Source organism: Enhydra lutris, unplaced genomic scaffold (assembly GCF_002288905.1).
Source record: "Enhydra lutris kenyoni isolate GAN:26980312 unplaced genomic scaffold, ASM228890v2 scaffoldscaffold97, whole genome shotgun sequence".
Lineage (NCBI taxonomy): Eukaryota > Metazoa > Chordata > Mammalia > Carnivora > Mustelidae > Enhydra > Enhydra lutris.
Window position 1 is genome coordinate 2230629 of NW_019154181.1, and position 18279 is coordinate 2248907.

At 48.8% G+C, this 18279-nt stretch overlaps 2 protein-coding genes across 2 annotated transcripts in view; both read left to right on the forward strand.

Moving 5' to 3' along the window:
- Positions 1-12862, forward strand: part of LOC111139259 (multidrug and toxin extrusion protein 1-like) — a 35363-nt gene extending 22501 nt beyond the window's left edge. The window contains exons 16-18 of the mRNA XM_022491483.1: positions 8346-8440; positions 9139-9208; positions 11791-12862. Of these exons, the coding sequence (XP_022347191.1) occupies positions 8346-8440; positions 9139-9208; positions 11791-12014 (389 nt within the window). The 3' untranslated portion in view covers positions 12015-12862. The remainder of the gene's footprint in view (positions 1-8345; positions 8441-9138; positions 9209-11790) is intronic.
- A 1629-nt stretch (positions 12863-14491) lies between these two features.
- The window catches only part of LOC111139271 (multidrug and toxin extrusion protein 2-like), a 68822-nt gene continuing 65034 nt past the window's right edge, over positions 14492-18279 (forward strand). The window contains exon 1 of the mRNA XM_022491509.1: positions 14492-14593. Coding sequence (XP_022347217.1) covers positions 14507-14593 — 87 coding nt within the window. The 5' untranslated portion in view covers positions 14492-14506. The remainder of the gene's footprint in view (positions 14594-18279) is intronic.

Genomic DNA, 18279 nt, shown 5'->3' on the forward strand with positions numbered 1-18279 from the left:
TGTCTTCTAGACACCCCCGAAGGGCATGGGTGGGATGTGTGTGAACATCACAGAAGGCAGGGGACTCTATCACCTTACCACCTGTGGAGGAAAGAACTTAGTCCACAGGGTCTGGAATGACAAGAGCTGACCTTTAAAAGAGTAGGGAAACAGAAAACTGCTCAGCTTTGATTTCTAAAATAATAATTTGGAATACATTGGCAGTTTATAGAAGATTCTGTTAAAACCCGGACACGTTATCTTTGGGTGAAATAGTGAGAGACTTATTTACCCATCAGTACTTGGCAGGCCCCAAGAGGTGAGAAGTCATCCCAATATCTCGAGTGACCTCCCCATCCCATTACACTGCCTGTTGTTCTCAAAGTCAATAATATTTTAATAAAAAATAGGGGAGATGTTCCAAGATTGGAGTTGCCAACGCAAAGTTCACTGGACTTTCATTGTGGTGCAAAAAATGACTTAGCTGAATTTCTGGCATTACTCATATTTTGGATTTGCCGGTGGCAAAGCTAAGGGAAATATTGGAAAAATCTACTTAAAAGTACGGATCTAAAAAAGCAAAAATAAGAAAATAAATTTAAAAGAGAAATAAAAACACAGATCTACCTGTGTTCCCAGTGCTGGACGAGGCCCACTTGCTCATTTGACAAAAGCCTACCTAGTATGCGCAGAGTCAAGGGAGTTAAGACTCCCTTAAGGGAAGTGCTGTGGTAGAAAATTCCAGTTACAAAGTTCGTTGCTGGAATGTGTAGCATGGTGGCTATAGTTAGTAATACTGTATTGCACGTTTGAAGGTTACAGAGGGAGCTCTCAAAAGTTCTCATCCTCAGAAAAAGAACTTTGTAACTATGTGTGGGGAAAGGTACTGAGATTTATTGTGATCGTTCTGTGATATATATGAATATTGAATCATGATGTCACACGCTCGAAACTAATTGTTATATCTCAATTTAAGAAATGTTGGGAGCTCTGGGCAGGTGAGCGCTCTGTGAGGAGACTGTAGTCTGTCCCTGCCACTCACCTCTTCCAGAAAATAAAAAAAGTTTAAAACTAACTCAAATTTCAAATACTGTGTCACCATTGGTAGGATATGCAGTGGCGAGCATCACACCAGTTACCCTTAATACCCTCACGGGCAGCTGCCACAAATCAGGAAGTCCCCATCTTGATCTCCTGGGGAGGCTTTTCAAATACATCCATTCCTGGGGGATTCTGACACGCACCTTATTTTGGGATTCCTACGTTGAATCCAATAAATATTTTAAACGGTATATAATGAATTTCCTGGAAATGTAACCCATCACTTTCAAATTAGGTAGAGATATCTAGTTACTTTCTGTTTAGGGTGATTAGGGTAAGCTGGTAGTTTTTATGGATCAGGAACACTGGATTTGAACGAGAAAGCATATATGTATATATATATATTTGCTTTTATTTTTTTTTAAAGATTTTGTTTATTTATTTGACAGGGATCACAAGTAGGCAGAGAGGCAGGCAGAGAGAGAGGGGGAAGAAGGCTCCCCGCCGAGCAGAGAGCCCGAATGCAGGACTCAATTCCAGGACCCTGGGATCATGACCTGAGCCAAAGGCAGAGGCTTTAACCCACTGAACCACCCAGGCGCCCCTGTATTTGCTTTTATTAGTCCATTATAGGAATGGCAGGTGGCTATCAAATTTATTCTTCTAAATATTGGGCTGATCACTCCTGAAACATGTGACATGGGTGTGACTGCTGGTATCAAGGAGCAGATCCGTAAACTATGCACCAAGTCTGCTACCCGAACCTGTAAACCCTGTCTTGCCACCTTGCCCTTATCGAGATCTCAAAGGCTGTGGAGATAAACCGAGACCAGCCAAATGGGAAAAGCAAAGGCTGTTTATTCTGAGCTTGCCCCAGCAGGGGACTTGACCACCATCACTAGAGTTTTGGCAGAGACCCCAAGGCAGGCCGAGGAGTGGGAGTGCTTCATGGTGGAGAACAGGAAAGCGTCAGGTGGACCCTGATGGATGCCGGTGGCCTGGGAAAGAGGTGGGCTAACTGAAGTGGGGGGTCCTGTGTGGCTGATCAGGCGGGGTGCAGCTTTGGTTTTCTCTGCTTGACCCTAAGCTGGAAGCAGGGACAGAAACGGAGGAAGCTGTCAGTTATTGATGGCGTCCTGGCCATTTGGGATCAGCTGTTACGGAAGTTATTGTTGAGCTCAGTGCAGTAATCCTAGACATAGAAGTCTGGGCTCCCGCAAGTCTGATGGGTAGCAGGCTCGCTTTTGGGGTGCTTATGGGGGGTGCTCGCTTTTGGGGGGTTTCCTGGGTATGTTGCTACAGGTGGGGTTCATATTTCTCTGATACATGGTGTGGCCATTGTCTGTGTATTCAGTGTCTCAGTCTCTTTTCAGGGAAAACTAGAGACTCCGGGAATTCAGGGAAGGCTGGAGAGCCAGATCTTTACCACTTGGGATTATAAAGTCATCTCATGGTCCACTGTATTGCAAGATCTTCTCGAGCCCCTTGATGGTGTCCATCATGGTGGTCATCCTCTAGGAGAATGGCTGCACAGAAACATTCCAGACTTGGGAGAAAATGCAGCCAGCCAGCCTCACAAGCCCTGATAGGGTCCCTTCCAACAAGGTTCAGGAGCAGTTTCCCTCTGCTGTCTCTTCTAGTAGATGAAATGTCCTGGCTAAAGATGATAAAGAAGTTATTGAGGAAGATGTTGTGGGAAAGGCAGGCTTAAGCGTCGGCGGTAGGACCCTGGTGAGAAGACTTGGCGTGTAGCCAGTCAGTCTGGTCAGTCTGGTGTTGGCTGAAATCCCTAGACATAGGCCTTCCAGTTCCGAATGCATAGGGGCCGCTGATGTGTCCTTGCGGGTGGTGACTGTCTGTTGTATATGGTGTGCAAAGACTATAGGGAGTACCTTTGGCCAAGGGAGCTCAAGGGATGCTTAAAGTTTTACTAATTTCAGTTCAAGGAGGACATTGGTCTTTTCTCCTTTTCCAGGACTTTTCCCACCCATGGCGGGTGAGGAGGACAGGATCGTTTTTGAGTGAGGGGCAATATCTTACAGAGTTTTTTTTATATGGTTCTTGTAGTGGGTGTGTCTCAGTCACTTGATAAAAAACTTGGAATGTCTCAGGTTGGAAACAAAAAATCAAGCATCTTTTTAGTGATGGTGAGGGTTGGAGCTTTTCAGCAAGGACATGCTTCAGTCTATCCTAGAAAGAGACACCGTTTTAGTAATTTAGTAATAAAATAAGTTTTATTACTAAACTTATTTATTTAAGATTTTATTTATTTATTTATGACAGAGATAGCAAGAGAGGGAACACAAACACGGGGGAAGTTGAAGAGAGAGAAGCAGGCTCTGTGCTGAGCAGGGAGCCCGATGTGGGACTTGATCCCAGGACCCCAGGATCATGACCTGAGCCGATGGCAGACGTCTAACCGACTGATCCACCCAGGCATCTCGTAATGTTGATGTTTTATGATGGCCTCTTTGAACCCTCCAGAGACTGATCTTTTGGGGCCTCAGATAGGACCAGAACCTGGTTAAAGCCTCTTTTCTGACATCAATGATATGGGAGCGTTTCCTTCAGCACCCACATTTTCTTGTCTGACTGGGGCCACGGCTTTAGAACAGCCTCCCATCTGGGTAATAGGAGTGTATTTAAAAGCTTGTCGGGGTGCCTCAGTGGTACAGTTGCTTAAGCTCCCGACTCTTGGTCTTGGTTCCTGTTCTCAGGGTTGTGAGATCGAGCCCCACGTCTGGCTCTGAACTCAACATGGGGCTCGCTTGGGCTTCTCTCTCCCTCTCCCTCTGTCCCTCCTGCTCATGTTTCTCTCTCTCTCAAATAAATAAATCTAAAAAAAAAAGTTCCTTAATTTGCTGTCCATCTGTGATGGGGGTTCCAGCACAAGAGAGCAACCCGCTGTGTTTCCCAAGCACCCCCAAACCAGGGGCTGCTTTTCCAAAGCGTGAATCTGCTGTCTGCACAGATGTTCCCTCTCTGGTCTTTGGTGGCTTTAGGAAGCACAGCAGGGTCCGCCGTCTGTGCTGATTGCAGGGGGAAGACTGTGGTCTGAAGGAGAGCTCACACTAGGGCTAGCACATCCTGGCCAATAACCCCCAGCTCCCGAGCTAAGGCACGACTCACCAGCGAAATAACATGAGGTCAGAGTCGTCAAGAGGGCTCTCGGATAAAGCTGAGTGAGGTACGGAGAGTTCCCTGGCACAGGGAAGACAGCCACCAGGCTCGCCTTCTTCTGGGAGTTTAGGAGAGTGACAGGACTCTCAGGCTGTTGGGGTGAACAGTAGTGGGAGAGGAGGGAACACACAGCAACAGAATCTTCTAAGCAGTTAATCCGCTGGCTGAAGAATGCTGTGTGTTCCCAGCAGTGGGATCTGGGGTGGGATTTGCGGGGGAGCCTAGAACTCGCTCATCAGAAGTTTTTGATGCATAGAGAACCTGTTGCCTGAACCTGAGAGGTTGAGTTAAAACCCCAGGGGCTTATCCAGATGGCTCAGGAGCAAACCGACAAAATGGGGTTTTTGGTAGTTAGGGATGCCTGGGCTTGAAGGAGGCTGTTGAGGAGCCTTCGTCAGATTCCAGAAGCCCGGGGCCTCCTGAGCAGAGGGTCTGTCCCTATGGACTTCGTCAGTTCATAAAGACGGATTGCGATCTCAAGGAAATTTGACACCCGTTGTCTACAATATCCTGCTAAGCCTAGAAATCCCAGACTGAGGTCAGACCCTAAATGTGCTGTGTTCTGGCAAAATCGTGATTTTGCTTTTGAAACGAGGTCCCTTTTGTGCAAAGGCTACGAACCTGAGAACAGGATTTGTAAGGCGGGCTTCCTCATTTTCTGCACCAGGAGCTCTGGTGCTTAATGTAGGAGATCGGGATCACAAGGGAAATTTAGATGTTTACAGCTCTTGATGGGAGGAACTGACAAAAATAAGAGGGGGCCTGACTTTACAGACCCACTGTTGTCGTCCGCAGCGAAAGCGAAGAGTTGTTGGCTATCCCGGTGTAGAGGCAGCTGCACAAGGCAGACCAAAGACCCGCCTTGTTGTAGCAAGTGGCTTCAGGCAGAATTGATGTCAGGATGGTATTGGGTTAAGTATTAGCGGCAAGTGAGGGATCACAATTTCGTTGATGACCCTGAGGTCTTGGTAAATCAGTAGCCTCATTCATTTGATTTTTTTTTTTATTTTGTTTATCTATTTATTTGACAAGAGATCACAAGTTGGTAGAGCGGCAGGCAGAGAGAGAGAGAGGGAAGCAGGCTCCCTGCTGAGCAGAGAGCCCGATGTGGGACTAGATCCCAGGACCCCGAGATCATGACCTGAGCCGAAGGCAGTCGCTTAACCAACAGAGCCACCCAGGCGCCCAATTTCCCAATTTTTTTTTTTTTTTTTTTTTTTTTTTTTTGTGGCAGCTACAAGGGCCCATCTGGGGAATGAGACAACCTCTGGCTAAGACTTTCAGCTCTGGGTTTGATTCCCTTTGTTGGCCTTGAAGGGATGTTGAGGAAGGTTAGGGAGCATTGGTAGGAGCGATCTGAACTTTTATGCATTTTGCTGCAAATACTTGGCTCTGTCAGTAGAATATCAAGGCCGTGGAGTATCAGGTACAGGGTCAAGTTCCTTGTCTGGAACCCACCATCCAACGCAATAGAAGAGGCGAGATCTATCCAGAGCGGCCCTGACTTGATTATGAATACAAGAGTCGTCTGATGGGACGCCTGGGTGGCTCAGTGGGTTAAGCCTCTGCTTTTGGCTCGTGTCGTGATCCCAGGGTCCTGGGATCCAGCCCCATGTTGGCCTCTCTGCTCAGCGGGGAGCCTGCTTCTCCCCTCCACCCCCCTGCCTCTCTGTCTACTTGTGAGCTCTCTCTGTCAAATAAATAAATAAAATCTTTAAAAAAAAAAAAAAAGAGTCGTCTGGGACCTCTAGACCTAGTTCCCTCCGCTGTGCCTTTGATACCATAATTTTGTCTGCAAAGTCCGTCTCTGCCTGTGACATTCCGCAGGGCTGTTAATCACAGCGCAGGAAGGCGTGTTTCTTAGTCGAGGGTTCAAGGGTCTCAGTTAAAGACTGGGAGATTGGGGAAACCTGTGGCGTATTTGGAATGCCAGCCACCTGTGTGGTACGTGGAGGCTGAGGCTGAAGGTGGGCAAGGGTGGCAGGTGTCCACCGGGCTTCGATGAGAATGACCGCCTATATTTACAGTTAATTCCCCTGGAGGGTCTAATGAGTGCTTTTGGCTTCCTTGAGGACTCTCGCTGATCCAAAATGAGAGACTCTGCCTTGCCTTGGTTTATCTTTTTTTTTTTTTTTTTTTTTTGACAGAGCGGGATCACAAGTAGGCAGAGAGGCAGGCAGAGAGAGAGGGGGAAGCAGGCTCCCCGCCAAGCAGAGAGCCCGATGCGGGACTCGATCCCAGGACCCTGAGATCATGACCTGAGCCGAAGGCAGAGGCCTAACCCACTGAGACACCCAGGCGCGCCCTGGTTTATCTTTCTTAGCATCCTTCTCTTTATAGTGTCTACCAGTGTCCTTGTAGTAGGTGGCTGGCCGGGGGGTGTGGAGGGTAAGGGATGGGCCCCCCAGTTGTCTCTCTGCGGGGCCCCTCGTTTACTTTGGGTCTCATCTCCTCTTTGTCCCAAAGTCCTTTCCAAATGTTCTGCCAGGTGTTGTCATTTGGCGAAAGGGTTATTTTTCATATCAGGTTCTGTTTTCTTTTTTTTTTTTTTTTTTTAAGATTTTATTTATTTGTCAGAGAGAGAGGGAGAGAGAGCGAGCACAGGCAGACAGAATGGCAGGCAGAGGCAGAGGGAGAAGCAGGCTCCCCGCCAAGCAAGGAGCCCGATGTGGGACTCGATCCCAGGACGCTGGGATCATGACCTGAGCCGAAGGCAGCTGCTTAACCAACTGAGCCACCCAGGCGTCCCTCAGGTTCTGTTTTCATATGAGGGCTCCGATTTCAGTTTTCACTTTCTCACGGATGTAAGGAGACGAAAGGGCGGCGGTGGGGACACATCAGCACTTTCTCGGACTCCGGAACGGCAGGTGGCACAGGCAGGCAGAAAACCAGAGAAGAATGCTCTCTGGATCAAAGCCAAGGTCTCAGGACCCAAAACTGCAACAGGAGAACCTTGTCTGGTTCTTGGGGTAACCTGTAGCAAGAATTGGTCCAAATGGGCCCCCATTGGGTGAGAACCACAAACTCACAGGTCTAGGAGATGGGCGCATGTAACAGGCCATGTCCTGGCCTCTAACTCTCCTTCTGTGATAACATTTGACCCAACACTACAAAAAGAGAGAACAAAGCACAGCAAAAGGGATGAAAAGGAACCCCGATTCCACCAAGGATGGCAAACACATGGGAAGCAGTGGTACCCAGGCACCAAACCAATGAAGATACAGCCTAGGCAGTCACAGTAGAGAGACTGGGGTGTGGACCCCAACTTATCACGTCCCCTTGGACTGCACAAGGGGCCTCTCTGGGTCCCACATCTGGTTGGACACTGGCGTCCATGATGTTTGGTCATGTAGGCCAGGTCTCGGGGGGCCTCCATGATGGGCTGTGGAAATAAAGACCAACCGGATGCGAAAAGCAAAGGCCATTTATTCTTTGGTAGAGACCCAGAGGCAGGCAGAGCGATGGTTGCTGTAGGCCATGGATCAGTGTTCTGTTTTTGCCTACGGTCTGACAGTTGCCCATTGGTATGTTCACTTTCTCACTCTTGACCAAAGAAACCCTCCTAGCTTGGGGCCTCCCTCTGTGTCCGGTGTGGGTTTTCTAGGTGGAGTGTGATGGGACCTTGGGATCCACGTGGCCCTTTCCCATTTTCCATTCCCACTCAGCCTCTCCTTTGGTGTGGTCCTCTCTCTCTGCGGACAACCCTGTCCTGGGAGCTCTGGAAGTCTGTGCCCAGAGCCAGTGAGGGCCTGCAGGAAGTGCCAAGGGAGAGAACGTACAAGGCGGATGTTGTCTTCTGCATTTTGAACATATTAGCTGAGGAAAATAGAACAGAGCAGTTTAGAAGTAGGAGATAGTTTGTCCTGGGAATCTCCTCTCCTTATAACTGGTGAATAGTTAGATTCCCAAAGACCAAAAAAGGCTCTGAATGTCAGTTCTGAGATCCAGAAGGCCTGGGCAGTGACTTGCCCTGGGCCTCCCAGAACCTTCTGGAAACCAAAGGAGAGAGCACGTGTGTGGCTCACTGTGGGTTCCACCCTGGGGTCATGAAAGCAGATTCTCAGAAGTGACAGGGGACCAGCTTATTCCCCAGGGACGCCTGGTTTTCCACGGAATTAACCTCTATTACATATTTTCACTTCTAGGTCTGTGGCTGGGGATCATCATTTGTTCCATCACACAATCTCTGTGTTTTCTCGGCTTTATTGCTTGGCTAAATTGGAAAAAAGCTTGTGAAGAGGTAACTGCTCATTGCTGGCCGGGTAAAAATTCCTGACCTAGAAAACAAAATCAGCTCAGGCGCTCTCATTTCGGAAGGGGCTTTCCCCTTTTATCACCAGTGCTACTTTATTGTTTTAGCTGCATTTAATTTGGATGTGAAGGGCCAGATGACCCTGGATATTACCTGTTTATCCATTCCCCTTTGTTTTATTCAGTGAATTAAAAAAATAGGGGTTCCTTTCTTTCTTGTGTCCCGTAGTAAGCTACCAGCCTTGTGCCTGGAAAACCAATTTCAGGACAAGATCTGGACTGAAGAGACAGTGGGATACCAGCATATTCATCCTGATACTGTTTTTATGATCCCCAAATATTTCACGAGGATGCCTGCGTGTGTCTGTCTCTCCAACTTGCTAGGGTCAGTGTGGGTCTGAAATAGATAGTAGGTAAAGAGATAAAGGGAAGGGAAAGAAAGGAATTTTATGATTCTGGGTCACGCATTCCCCTTAATGTTGTGGTTTTCCATCCGTCCTTCCCCCACCCAGAGACCCCATGTCAATCATTCGGAAAGACGATTGCGTACTTGTAAACTAGAGAAGCTCCAATCACATGTCAGTTAAAGAAAATGGCTTGGTTTTTCCTAGGCCGAGTGGTCAAGTCAGTTTCCTAACACTATGGTAAATAAAGCCTCATGAATTTACTTCGAGTTTCATCTTCTAGGCTCAGATCCATGCCAATCTGAGACTAAACACGGTCCAGGATGAGCCTGCAGCTGCCTGCCAGGACCCAGGTATGGAAAACTGCTTGGCTCTGGGAACAGGTCCCTCTCCGGGTGGTCCTGGAAGGGGCCGTCGGTGGGACACAAACAGATTGGCTGCCATGAGTGCCCCCTGAACTCGGGCAGTTAAGTTTCAGAAACAAATGATAAAATCACACCAATTTGAGGTCAACAGACTTGGAAGTTTGTTTGCTTTGCATTCCGGGTATTAAGACGCTGCTCTAGATGGTTCGAGGCTGCTAGTCATCCATGCCTTGGATGTAAGCATCTCACAGGCATTTCTAATGCTTGATCCTGCCTGGGGACCCTTATCTTGGAGACAGACGTAAGTTTATGTTCGTGGGGTTCCCCCATTCCCCAGGCCAACACATAGGTGGGCTTTAAACAGATTATTATTATTATTATTTTGAGATTTATTTATTTGACAGAGAGAATAAGTAGGCAGAGAGGCAGGCAGAGGGAGAGGGAGAGAAGCAGGCTCCCTGCTGAGCGGAGAGCCCGATGAGGGACTCGATCCCAGGACCTTGAGATCATGACCTGAGCCGAAGGCAGAGGTCCAACCCACTGAGCCACCCAGGCGCCCCCAGATTATTGTTTTTAACTATCGTTTCTGGGGAGCAGGGTGCAACTGTGGGTATCGTTTTCCTCCGTCCCATTATGAACCCCCCCCCCCCCATTTCTAGTTCCTTGGGCAGCGAGTCATGGACTCAGACTTGTTCCTTGCTGCTTTCTAACAGAATCCCTTTGAGCTCAATGGCTGGTGAATTACAGCTCCCACTAGTTTTCATTCATCTCGTGTGGTCCCCTACGTGCCTGGTTCCAGATCTTGTATTTGAACACTGTGGGTAGAAGTAATTGGAGGCCGACGACGATATCGGTCTTCAGAGAGGATTTTCCTTTGCTTCTGTCAAACTCTTAGGGTTACCAGCAGCGTAGGGCGGTTTCAACAACCCAGACTCCTGGCCCGTCCAGCTGACTTGGCGGTAACTGGGGTGAGGGCTGGTTGGCTTCTGGTCCATCCTTAATTCCTGGATGCAGCCCTTGAGGTCCAACCTGAAGTCAGCGGGGTTTACCTGGGTAGGGACTGAACTCCCGAAAGCATCGGTCCATCCCGATGGAGAACTCTCAGGTCCAAAGAGGCTCCAAAGGCTGGCTCCCAGCTCTGGGCCTCCAGTTTCCCCTAGATCTTGCCCTGACGATTTTTCATTACGTTGGTAAGCACTCTTGACACCTTCGAGATGATACTTTTCACTTATCTTGTCCAGCTTTTGTAATTGTCTTCAGAGGATGGTTGGTCCAAGTTTTCTCTTGTCTGCCATTTATAAAAGCAGAGTACCAGTACTTCCTAGTACCTCATGCTGCTGTCTTGAGAGGCAAGTGAGCTTCGTACATGTGAAGGGCTGAGAACGATGCCTGATGTGGAGAAAACACATTTTTTAAAAAAGATAATTTATTTGAGAGAGAGCATGAGGAGGGGGGAGGGGCCAAGGGAGAGGGAGAAGCCCACTCCCCTTCCCCCCAGGAGAAAGTATCTTGTGAGAGTGAGAGCTGGTGTTACTCTGAAATTGCTTTCTCTCACAACTAATACCCACTATGCGTACTAAGAGGTCTGATGCCCATCTTATTCTTTTTTATTTATTTATTTTTAAATTTATTTATTATTTATTTTTTTAAGATTTTATTTATTTATCCGACACAGAGAGAGAGAGATCACAAGTAGGCAGACAGGCAGGCACAGAGAGAGAGAGGAGGAAGCAGGCTCCCCACTGAGCAGAGAGTCCGACTCGGGGCTAGATCCCAGAACCCTGGGATCATGACCTGAGCTTAAGGCAGAGGCTTAACCCACTGAGCCACCCAGGCGCCCTGCCCATCTTATTCTTGTTCCGTTAGGTTAACTGCCTTTATTTTTCCCTCAGGAAGTGTGGGAAGACAACATACATCTGTCACGATCCCGGGGGATGCTCAGTAGGCCTTCTGACTCGATCCACATCTCTCTTCAGTTCTGGGGATGCCCTTGGATTCTTTCTTTGGTTATTTTCTCCTCTGTTAGCCTTGTTCTCCTTCGGGACTGCTCATTAGACGAGTGTTGGCCCCTGAAAACTTCCCCTATGAACCTTCATTTTGAGAGGCCTCATCTTTCTCTAGTTCCTGTGGGGTGGGGGGCGAGCTCCCTAGAAGACCCAGGCAGACAACAGTAGGATCCAGTCAGAGTTTGTGAGTGAGTGAGCGGAGAGGGACTCTGAAATGGAATTTCTCTTATGTATCCAAGGTAGCAACTTCTTCCTGAATAAACTTGCCTCTGACAAGTAACACGTATATATGGCAACTTTTTTTTTTAAGATTTTATTTATTTATTTGACAGAGAGAGATCACAAGTAGGCAGAGAGGCAGGCAGAGGGAGAGGGGGAAGCAAGGCTCCCTCCTGAGCAAGGAGCCCAATGTGGGACTCGATCCCAGGACCCTGGGATCATGACCTGAGCCGAAAGCAGAGGTGTAACCCATTGAGCCACCCAGGCTCCCCTCTATGGCATCTTGTATACCTAGGGAAAAAAAAATCCTTTTGGACTGCTAACTAAGTTCCTTTTTCCCTTTAGGGGGACCTGGGAGCCATAGAGGAATTTCAGTGAGAGATGTAAGGAGAAAACACAAGACCCGATTGGACCAGCACGGGTGCCAAGAAGATGTTCAGGCCCAGCCAAGGGACACGACTCACCTGACTGGGAAACATTTGGTTCTGTGGCGGGGGCTTCTGCTCCTGGGGGTCATTTTGGTCTTGATCGTAGGGATTTTAGTGAGAGTGTATGTCAGAGTTGAGTGATAGGCAAAAGAGAGAGAGAGAGAGTCAGGACAAGTGATACTTCTGAGCTGACAAATAATTCATAGGCCCCACGGTGGGAATTTGTTTTCAGTTAAGTTAGTTTCAACTGGGCTCATGGGTTTGGAGAATCACGAGTTCCAAGTTACGTTTTCTCATAAAGAAAAGGAACTAAGGTACAAATTATGTTCCTGTCCAAGACAATGTCGGAAAGTTCAGAGTGACGATGATTCAGTTCATGTGCCACTGTCTTAACCAAGGACCACTGTGTACTGACTGCATTCAGGTGCGGCTTTACCAGTTACTTGTTATGCTGAATGTTTCTTTAGTTAAAACCCCTGTACTGAGTGCTTCAGGTTTCCTACTGTCTTGAGTTATTTAAAATATATTTTGCACTATATCTTTCCTCGTGCCTTCAGTGATTATGCAACGGGCCAATGGCATTCGTTAATATGTAGATCACAGGAGCTGTGAGCAGTGGCGTCGCTTGAGAAACCGGAAGGGGAGAAGACGTAGATTAAGCAGAAAGGAGTCAGAGGGCATTGATGAGCAAGCTTCCTGTCTTAAAATCTGTTTTAATTTTGAATTTGTTTTAAATTTGTTAAACTTGTTAAAATTTGTTTAAAATTTGAATACAGGGTTTGAAGAGCTCATTCAGGCAAAGGAAGAAGTCAGACGGTTTCTCATGTTGATAGAAGGGGGCGGGGGGGATTGTTAAATTGGAAGGTAGAAGAAATGAAGAGGGGGGTCTAGGAGAGGGGAGGCTGGGTCTTGGGCGGGCCCTTTTCATCTTCTGTTTGGGTCTTTGTCTTTAAGAAGGTGCCCCAGCTGGGCACCAGGGTGGCTCAGTTGGTTAAGCATCTGCCTTTGGCTCAGGTCATGATCCCAGGGTCTTGGGAGCAAACCCTACATCCACATCAAGCTAAGCAGGGAGCCTGCTTCTCTCACTCCCTCTGCCAGCCACTGCCCCCACTTGGGCTCTCTGTCAAATAAAATCTCAAAAGAAAAAAAAAGGCACCCCAGCTTTGGTGGCAAGCATGGTGTACCCAGGAAGTTTTGTGTGGTTCTGTCTCAAAAGGGTGAGGTTTCAGTGAATGCTCCCTTCTTCCCCTGGGGCCTTGGAGAATAGTTAGGGAAGTCTTTGGAGCTGTGACAGTCCAAACCATTGCTCATTCCTCTCAGGGGAATCAGGGCACGAGACCTCAGTAGTGGCCTTGGATTAAGCAGTGGACACGTAGAACTTAGGACTCAGCCTTCCCGGGGTGGGGCCCACCCCTTAGCGCAGCACACTGGGTGCTTGGATGGATACAAAGAGCTAGGCCTGGTCTTTGCCCTGGGAGAACAGATAGTAGACCAGATCTGAAGTTTGCTACCACGAGTAAAAAGTACCCAGCGCCACCTTAAGGCATCTCCACCTAAAAACGCTTGCTTCTTCCTAGAGGATTTTTTTTTTTTTTTTTTTTTTTTTTTTTTTGCGGTGACCAAGATAAAGGCGGCCCTGAAGGTTGGGCCCCCCGCAACATCCCCTCTCCCCGCTCTCCTTAGCAAGTTCATACACACCCTCTTCATTTGGTCCCTGGACACCTACTCCCTAGCCTTCTAGAGACTTCTCACGGAGTCTGCCCTTCTTCGTCCGGTAGGAGACCCCGGGATGGGGGGTAGGGAGGCTTATCTCCCGGTCCCAACCTGCCTGCGAGGAGCGCACCGCACCCCCAGGGGATACTTGAACACACCCGTAACCCGAGGCAGAGGGAGGGGTCACTTGAAAGGGCAGCAGCGGGCTCCGGAGGTGCGCAAAGGGGAATTACGAATTCGCCCTCTCCAACCCCCGCCTCCGCACATTTCACTGTAACGACCCACGTTCTCCTTTGTCCTCGCGAGGCCCCCAGCCCCCCACTCCACGCGGCCTCCAGCTCCTTGCACCGTGGTTGGCCCCCTCGGGGTCCCCGTCTCCAGCCTCAGGGGGTCTGCGGACCGCGACGGTTGGCGGGGGTGCCCCGGGCGCGGCCCGCCCCTCTCCTCTTCCCCCTCCCCCCTCCTCTTCCCCCTCCCCCCCCGACCGCTTGTGCAGGTGGGACGGTCCCAGGGCGCGCGGGGCGGGGCCGGGCCGCCCCCAGCCCACTGCTGCCTCCGGCGCACCACCGCCCGCGCCAGCATGGAGGCCCCCGCCGCCGCCGCCACCACTGTCGCCGCCACCACTTTCGCCGCCGCCATCGCTCCACGGGACAGCGCCCAGCCGCCCGACGCCCCCGGCTGGCGCGTCTGCCTGCGGGGCCTGCGGGGCGCGCTGCCGCCCGACGTGCGACACGAGGCGGCCGCGCTGGTGGCGCTAGCGGGCCCCGTGGTGAGTGCGCGGCCCCACGCCCCCCAGACGGCGGCCCAGCCCGGGCGCAGCGCAGTGCCTGCTGCCGGCGCTCCTGGAGCCTCCCCCGCGCGGGCTCTGCGTCACGCTCGCGCTCCCCTTCCTTTTCCCTCGGCAGTTCCTGGCGCAGCTGATGATCTTCCTCATTAGCGTCGTCAGCTCCATCTTCTGCGGGCATCTGGGCAGAGTCGAGCTGGACGCCGTCACGCTCGTGGTGTCGGTAGGTGTCCGTCCCTCGCCTCTTTCCTTCGGGGTTGACCCCGTGGTGGAGCCTCGGAATTGGCGTTGTCTGATGGCGGAGGTCTTCCTTGCCCGGTCGGACCTTGACCCTGGGGTTCCTGTCTTCGCCTTGTCTGTTGGTTTGAAAGAAGGTCGTGTCCAGGTGTGTGCGCGTCGTCGTAACCCTCCGGCCAGGGATCGCAGGGAATTGGTGGCAATGATAGAAATCGTGCTGGGGAAACGAACAGAACTGCCTCCCCCCCCCCCCCCCCCTCCCCCCCTCAACTCAAAGAACTTAGAGGTAATGTAGGTTGTCTGCCATTGGTTCGAATTACACAGCTCGTGATGGGCGCAGTATTTCACACTCGTTCTAAAGTGGCTCCCCGTGGGCCGTGGGTTGAAATGGCCCCTCCTTCAAGGTCTTTTGTCCCTGGGTTTTTGTTAGTGATGTAATGGAAAGGGGCCTCGCTCTTGCCTTTCATCCAGGCTTTCAGGGAAAGTGAAAAACCCTTCCAAGGGGTGACGGCAAGGTGGATCTCCCAGTCTTAGAAAATGTCCCCTCTGCCCCCACTGGAGGTGGATCTGTGCCCTGATATGTGGGCGGGACCACCGAAGTTTCTCGGTTGGCTTTATGGCTGGGATGACCTCACTATGTGGAATGAGTCGTTTTATTTACAGGTCTGTCATTGAGTGAACTAATTCAGGTGAAGGGATATTTCTGCTTCCTTTCAAAGTTTACGTGGGGCTTCTAGAAAGAGCCAAGAAAGCAGAGAAGCTTTATAGACTGGCTGTTAACTATGTTCCCTGGAGAGGATGAACTTGATCCCTCCCCCCATAGGTCACTGTGGCCCCTGAGACACTTTGAACTCCTGGTCATTCTGTTGGCTTTGAACAGATATTAATACTGGGTTGTTATTGGGAACTTGAAGGGACACTTTCTCTCTGTTTCTCCATGGGGCCCATAGTGGGGGGGAGGGGTCTACCTTCCAGCTTCCAAACTTTTCTTTCCCAGTGTCTTTTCTTAAAAACTTCTTTTAATTAATTTTTTTTTTTTTACTGAGCTGTAATAATCGACATACAGGTGTATAAGGTAATAATTCGTTATGTGTATGTAGTGCGAAATAATCACCATTATAAATTTAGTTACATCTAAACATCACTAAACACAAGACTTTTTTCCACGTGATGAAATCTTCCAAGATTTAGTAACTTTCAAACGTGCAATACGATATTATTAACTATAGTCACTGTGCTGTACATTGTATTCCCACATTTACATATTTTGTCGCTGGAACGTTATGCCCTTTGACTGCCTTTACCCAGCTCCTCGGCCCCCAGCCCACCACCCAGTCTCTCATAATCCCCAGTCTGCCCTTTGTATCTATGTGTTTAGTTTTCTTTTGTTCAGATTTCACATATAGGTGAGATTCTATAGGATTTGTCTTTGACCGGCTTATTTCACTTGGCATAATGCCCTCACGGTTCATCCATGTCATGACAAAAGGCAAGATTTTCTTCTTTTTTATGGCTGAGTCATACTGTGCGTCGGAGCTCGCACACGTGGGCGTGGACCACATTTTCTTTATTCGTGTATCCATCAGGGGACACTTGGGTCGTTTCCTTATCTTGGCTTAGGAATAAGCAGTGAACATGGAGGGGCGGGGTGGGGCAGATATCTTTTTGAGTTAGTGTTTTTGTTTTCTTTGGTTAAATACCCAGAATTGGGGGGCGCCTGGGTGGCTCAGTGGGTTAAAGCCTCTGCCTTCGGCTCAGGTCATGATCCCAGGATCCTGGGATTGAGCCCCGCATCAGGCTCTCTGCTCGGCGGGGAGCCTGCTTCCCCCCCCTCTGCCTGTCTCTCTGCCTACTTGTGATCTCTGTCTGTCAAATAAGTAAATAAAATCTTTAAAAAAAAAGAAAACAACCCAGAAGTGGGATTGTGGGATCATATGGAAGTTCTGTTTTTAAGTTTTCGAGGATCCTTCCTACTGTTTTCCCAGGTGGCTGCACCAGTTGGCGTCCCCTCCCTTCACAAGGATTTCCCATCTTCTCCAGCACTTGTTATTTTCTGTCCCAGACTCTCACAGGTGTGCCGTGGTAGTTCCTTGTGGTTTTAATTTGCATTTCCTTGAGGATGAGTGATGTTGAGCATCTTTTCGAGCATTCGTTGGTCCTTTGTATGTCTTTGGAGAAATTTGTATTCAGATCCTCTGCCCAGTTTCTAATCAGGTTGTTTGGGGTTCTTTTACTGTTGAGCTGGATGAGTTTTTCATCTCTTTGGAGATGAGCTCTTTACCAGATACACGATTTGCAGATATTTTCTCCCATTCGGTAGGTTGGCTTTGCATTTTGTTGGTGGTTTCCTTTACGGGGTAGAAGCTTTTGAGTGTGGTGTATTCCCACTGGCTTGCTTTGGCTTTTATTAACCAGCTGTTAAGCTATAACTAATTGCTAAGAAGACAGCAGGCCCAGTATCAAAATTATTCATGAGGGGTGCCTGGGTGGGTCAGTCGCTAAGCATCTGCCTTTGGCTCAGGTCTTGATCCCAGGGTCCTGGGATGGAGCCCCACATTGGACTCCCTGCTTGGTGGGAGACCTGCTTCTCCCTCTCCCACTTTCTCTGCTTGTGCTCCTTCTCTTGCTCTCTCTCTGTCAAATAAATAAAATCTTAAAAAAAAAAAAAACTATTCATGAAAGCTGGATACATTTAAAAATGTTCTGCCTTATGAAAAATTGTCAGTGGAATGAGAGGATTTATCAAAGTGTGTTTTTAAAAATTATATATTTTTAAAAGATTTTATTTATTTATTTGAGAGCGAGAGAAAGAGAGAGAGAGAGAGAAAGCACAACTAGGAGGAAGGGCAAGGAAGAAGCAGGCTCCCAACTGAGCAGAGACCCTAATGCGGGGCTCGATCCTGGGGTCGTGACCTGGGCCGAAGGCAGATGCCTAAATGACCAAGCCACCCAGGCACCCCAAAGTGTTTGTTTTTTAAAATAAAAGTACGTTAAGGGGCACCTGGGTGGCTCAGTGGGTTAAGCCTCTGCCTTCGGCTCAGGTCATGATCTCAGGGTCCTGGGATCGAGCCCCACATCGGGCTCTCTGCTCAGTGGAGAGCCTGCTTCCCTTCCTCTCTCTCTGCCTGCCTCTCTGTCTACTTGTGATCTATGTCCGTCAAATAAATAAATTAAATCTTTAAAAAAATAAAATTAAAATAAAAGAACATTAAAATTTTTTTTTTAAATAATCTCTTCCCCTTATGTGGGGCTCAAACTCACGACTCCAAGACCAAGAGTCCCATACTCTACCAGCTGAGCCAGCCAGGCACCCCCTGGAACATTTATTTATACTCTACCTTGCTTCCTGAAAAGTTTGAGTTGGTTTATAAAAATACTTCTGAGACAGAAGGATAGATAAATAGCTGGTAGGATAGGGTCAAAGAAACGTGCATAGAAAAAGACTCAGCTGGGAGTGGTTAGCACCCGAGAAGGTGCAAATTGTACTCTGGACTCCCCGCCCTGTACTCGGGGGAAGGACGGACTTTTTTTTTTTTTTTTTTTTCCTTTTTTACTTATTTATTTATTTTTTTAATTTTATTTTTTATAAACATATAATATATTTTTATCCCCAGGGGTACAGGTCTGTGAATCGCCAGGTTTACACACTTCACAGCACTCACCATAGCACAT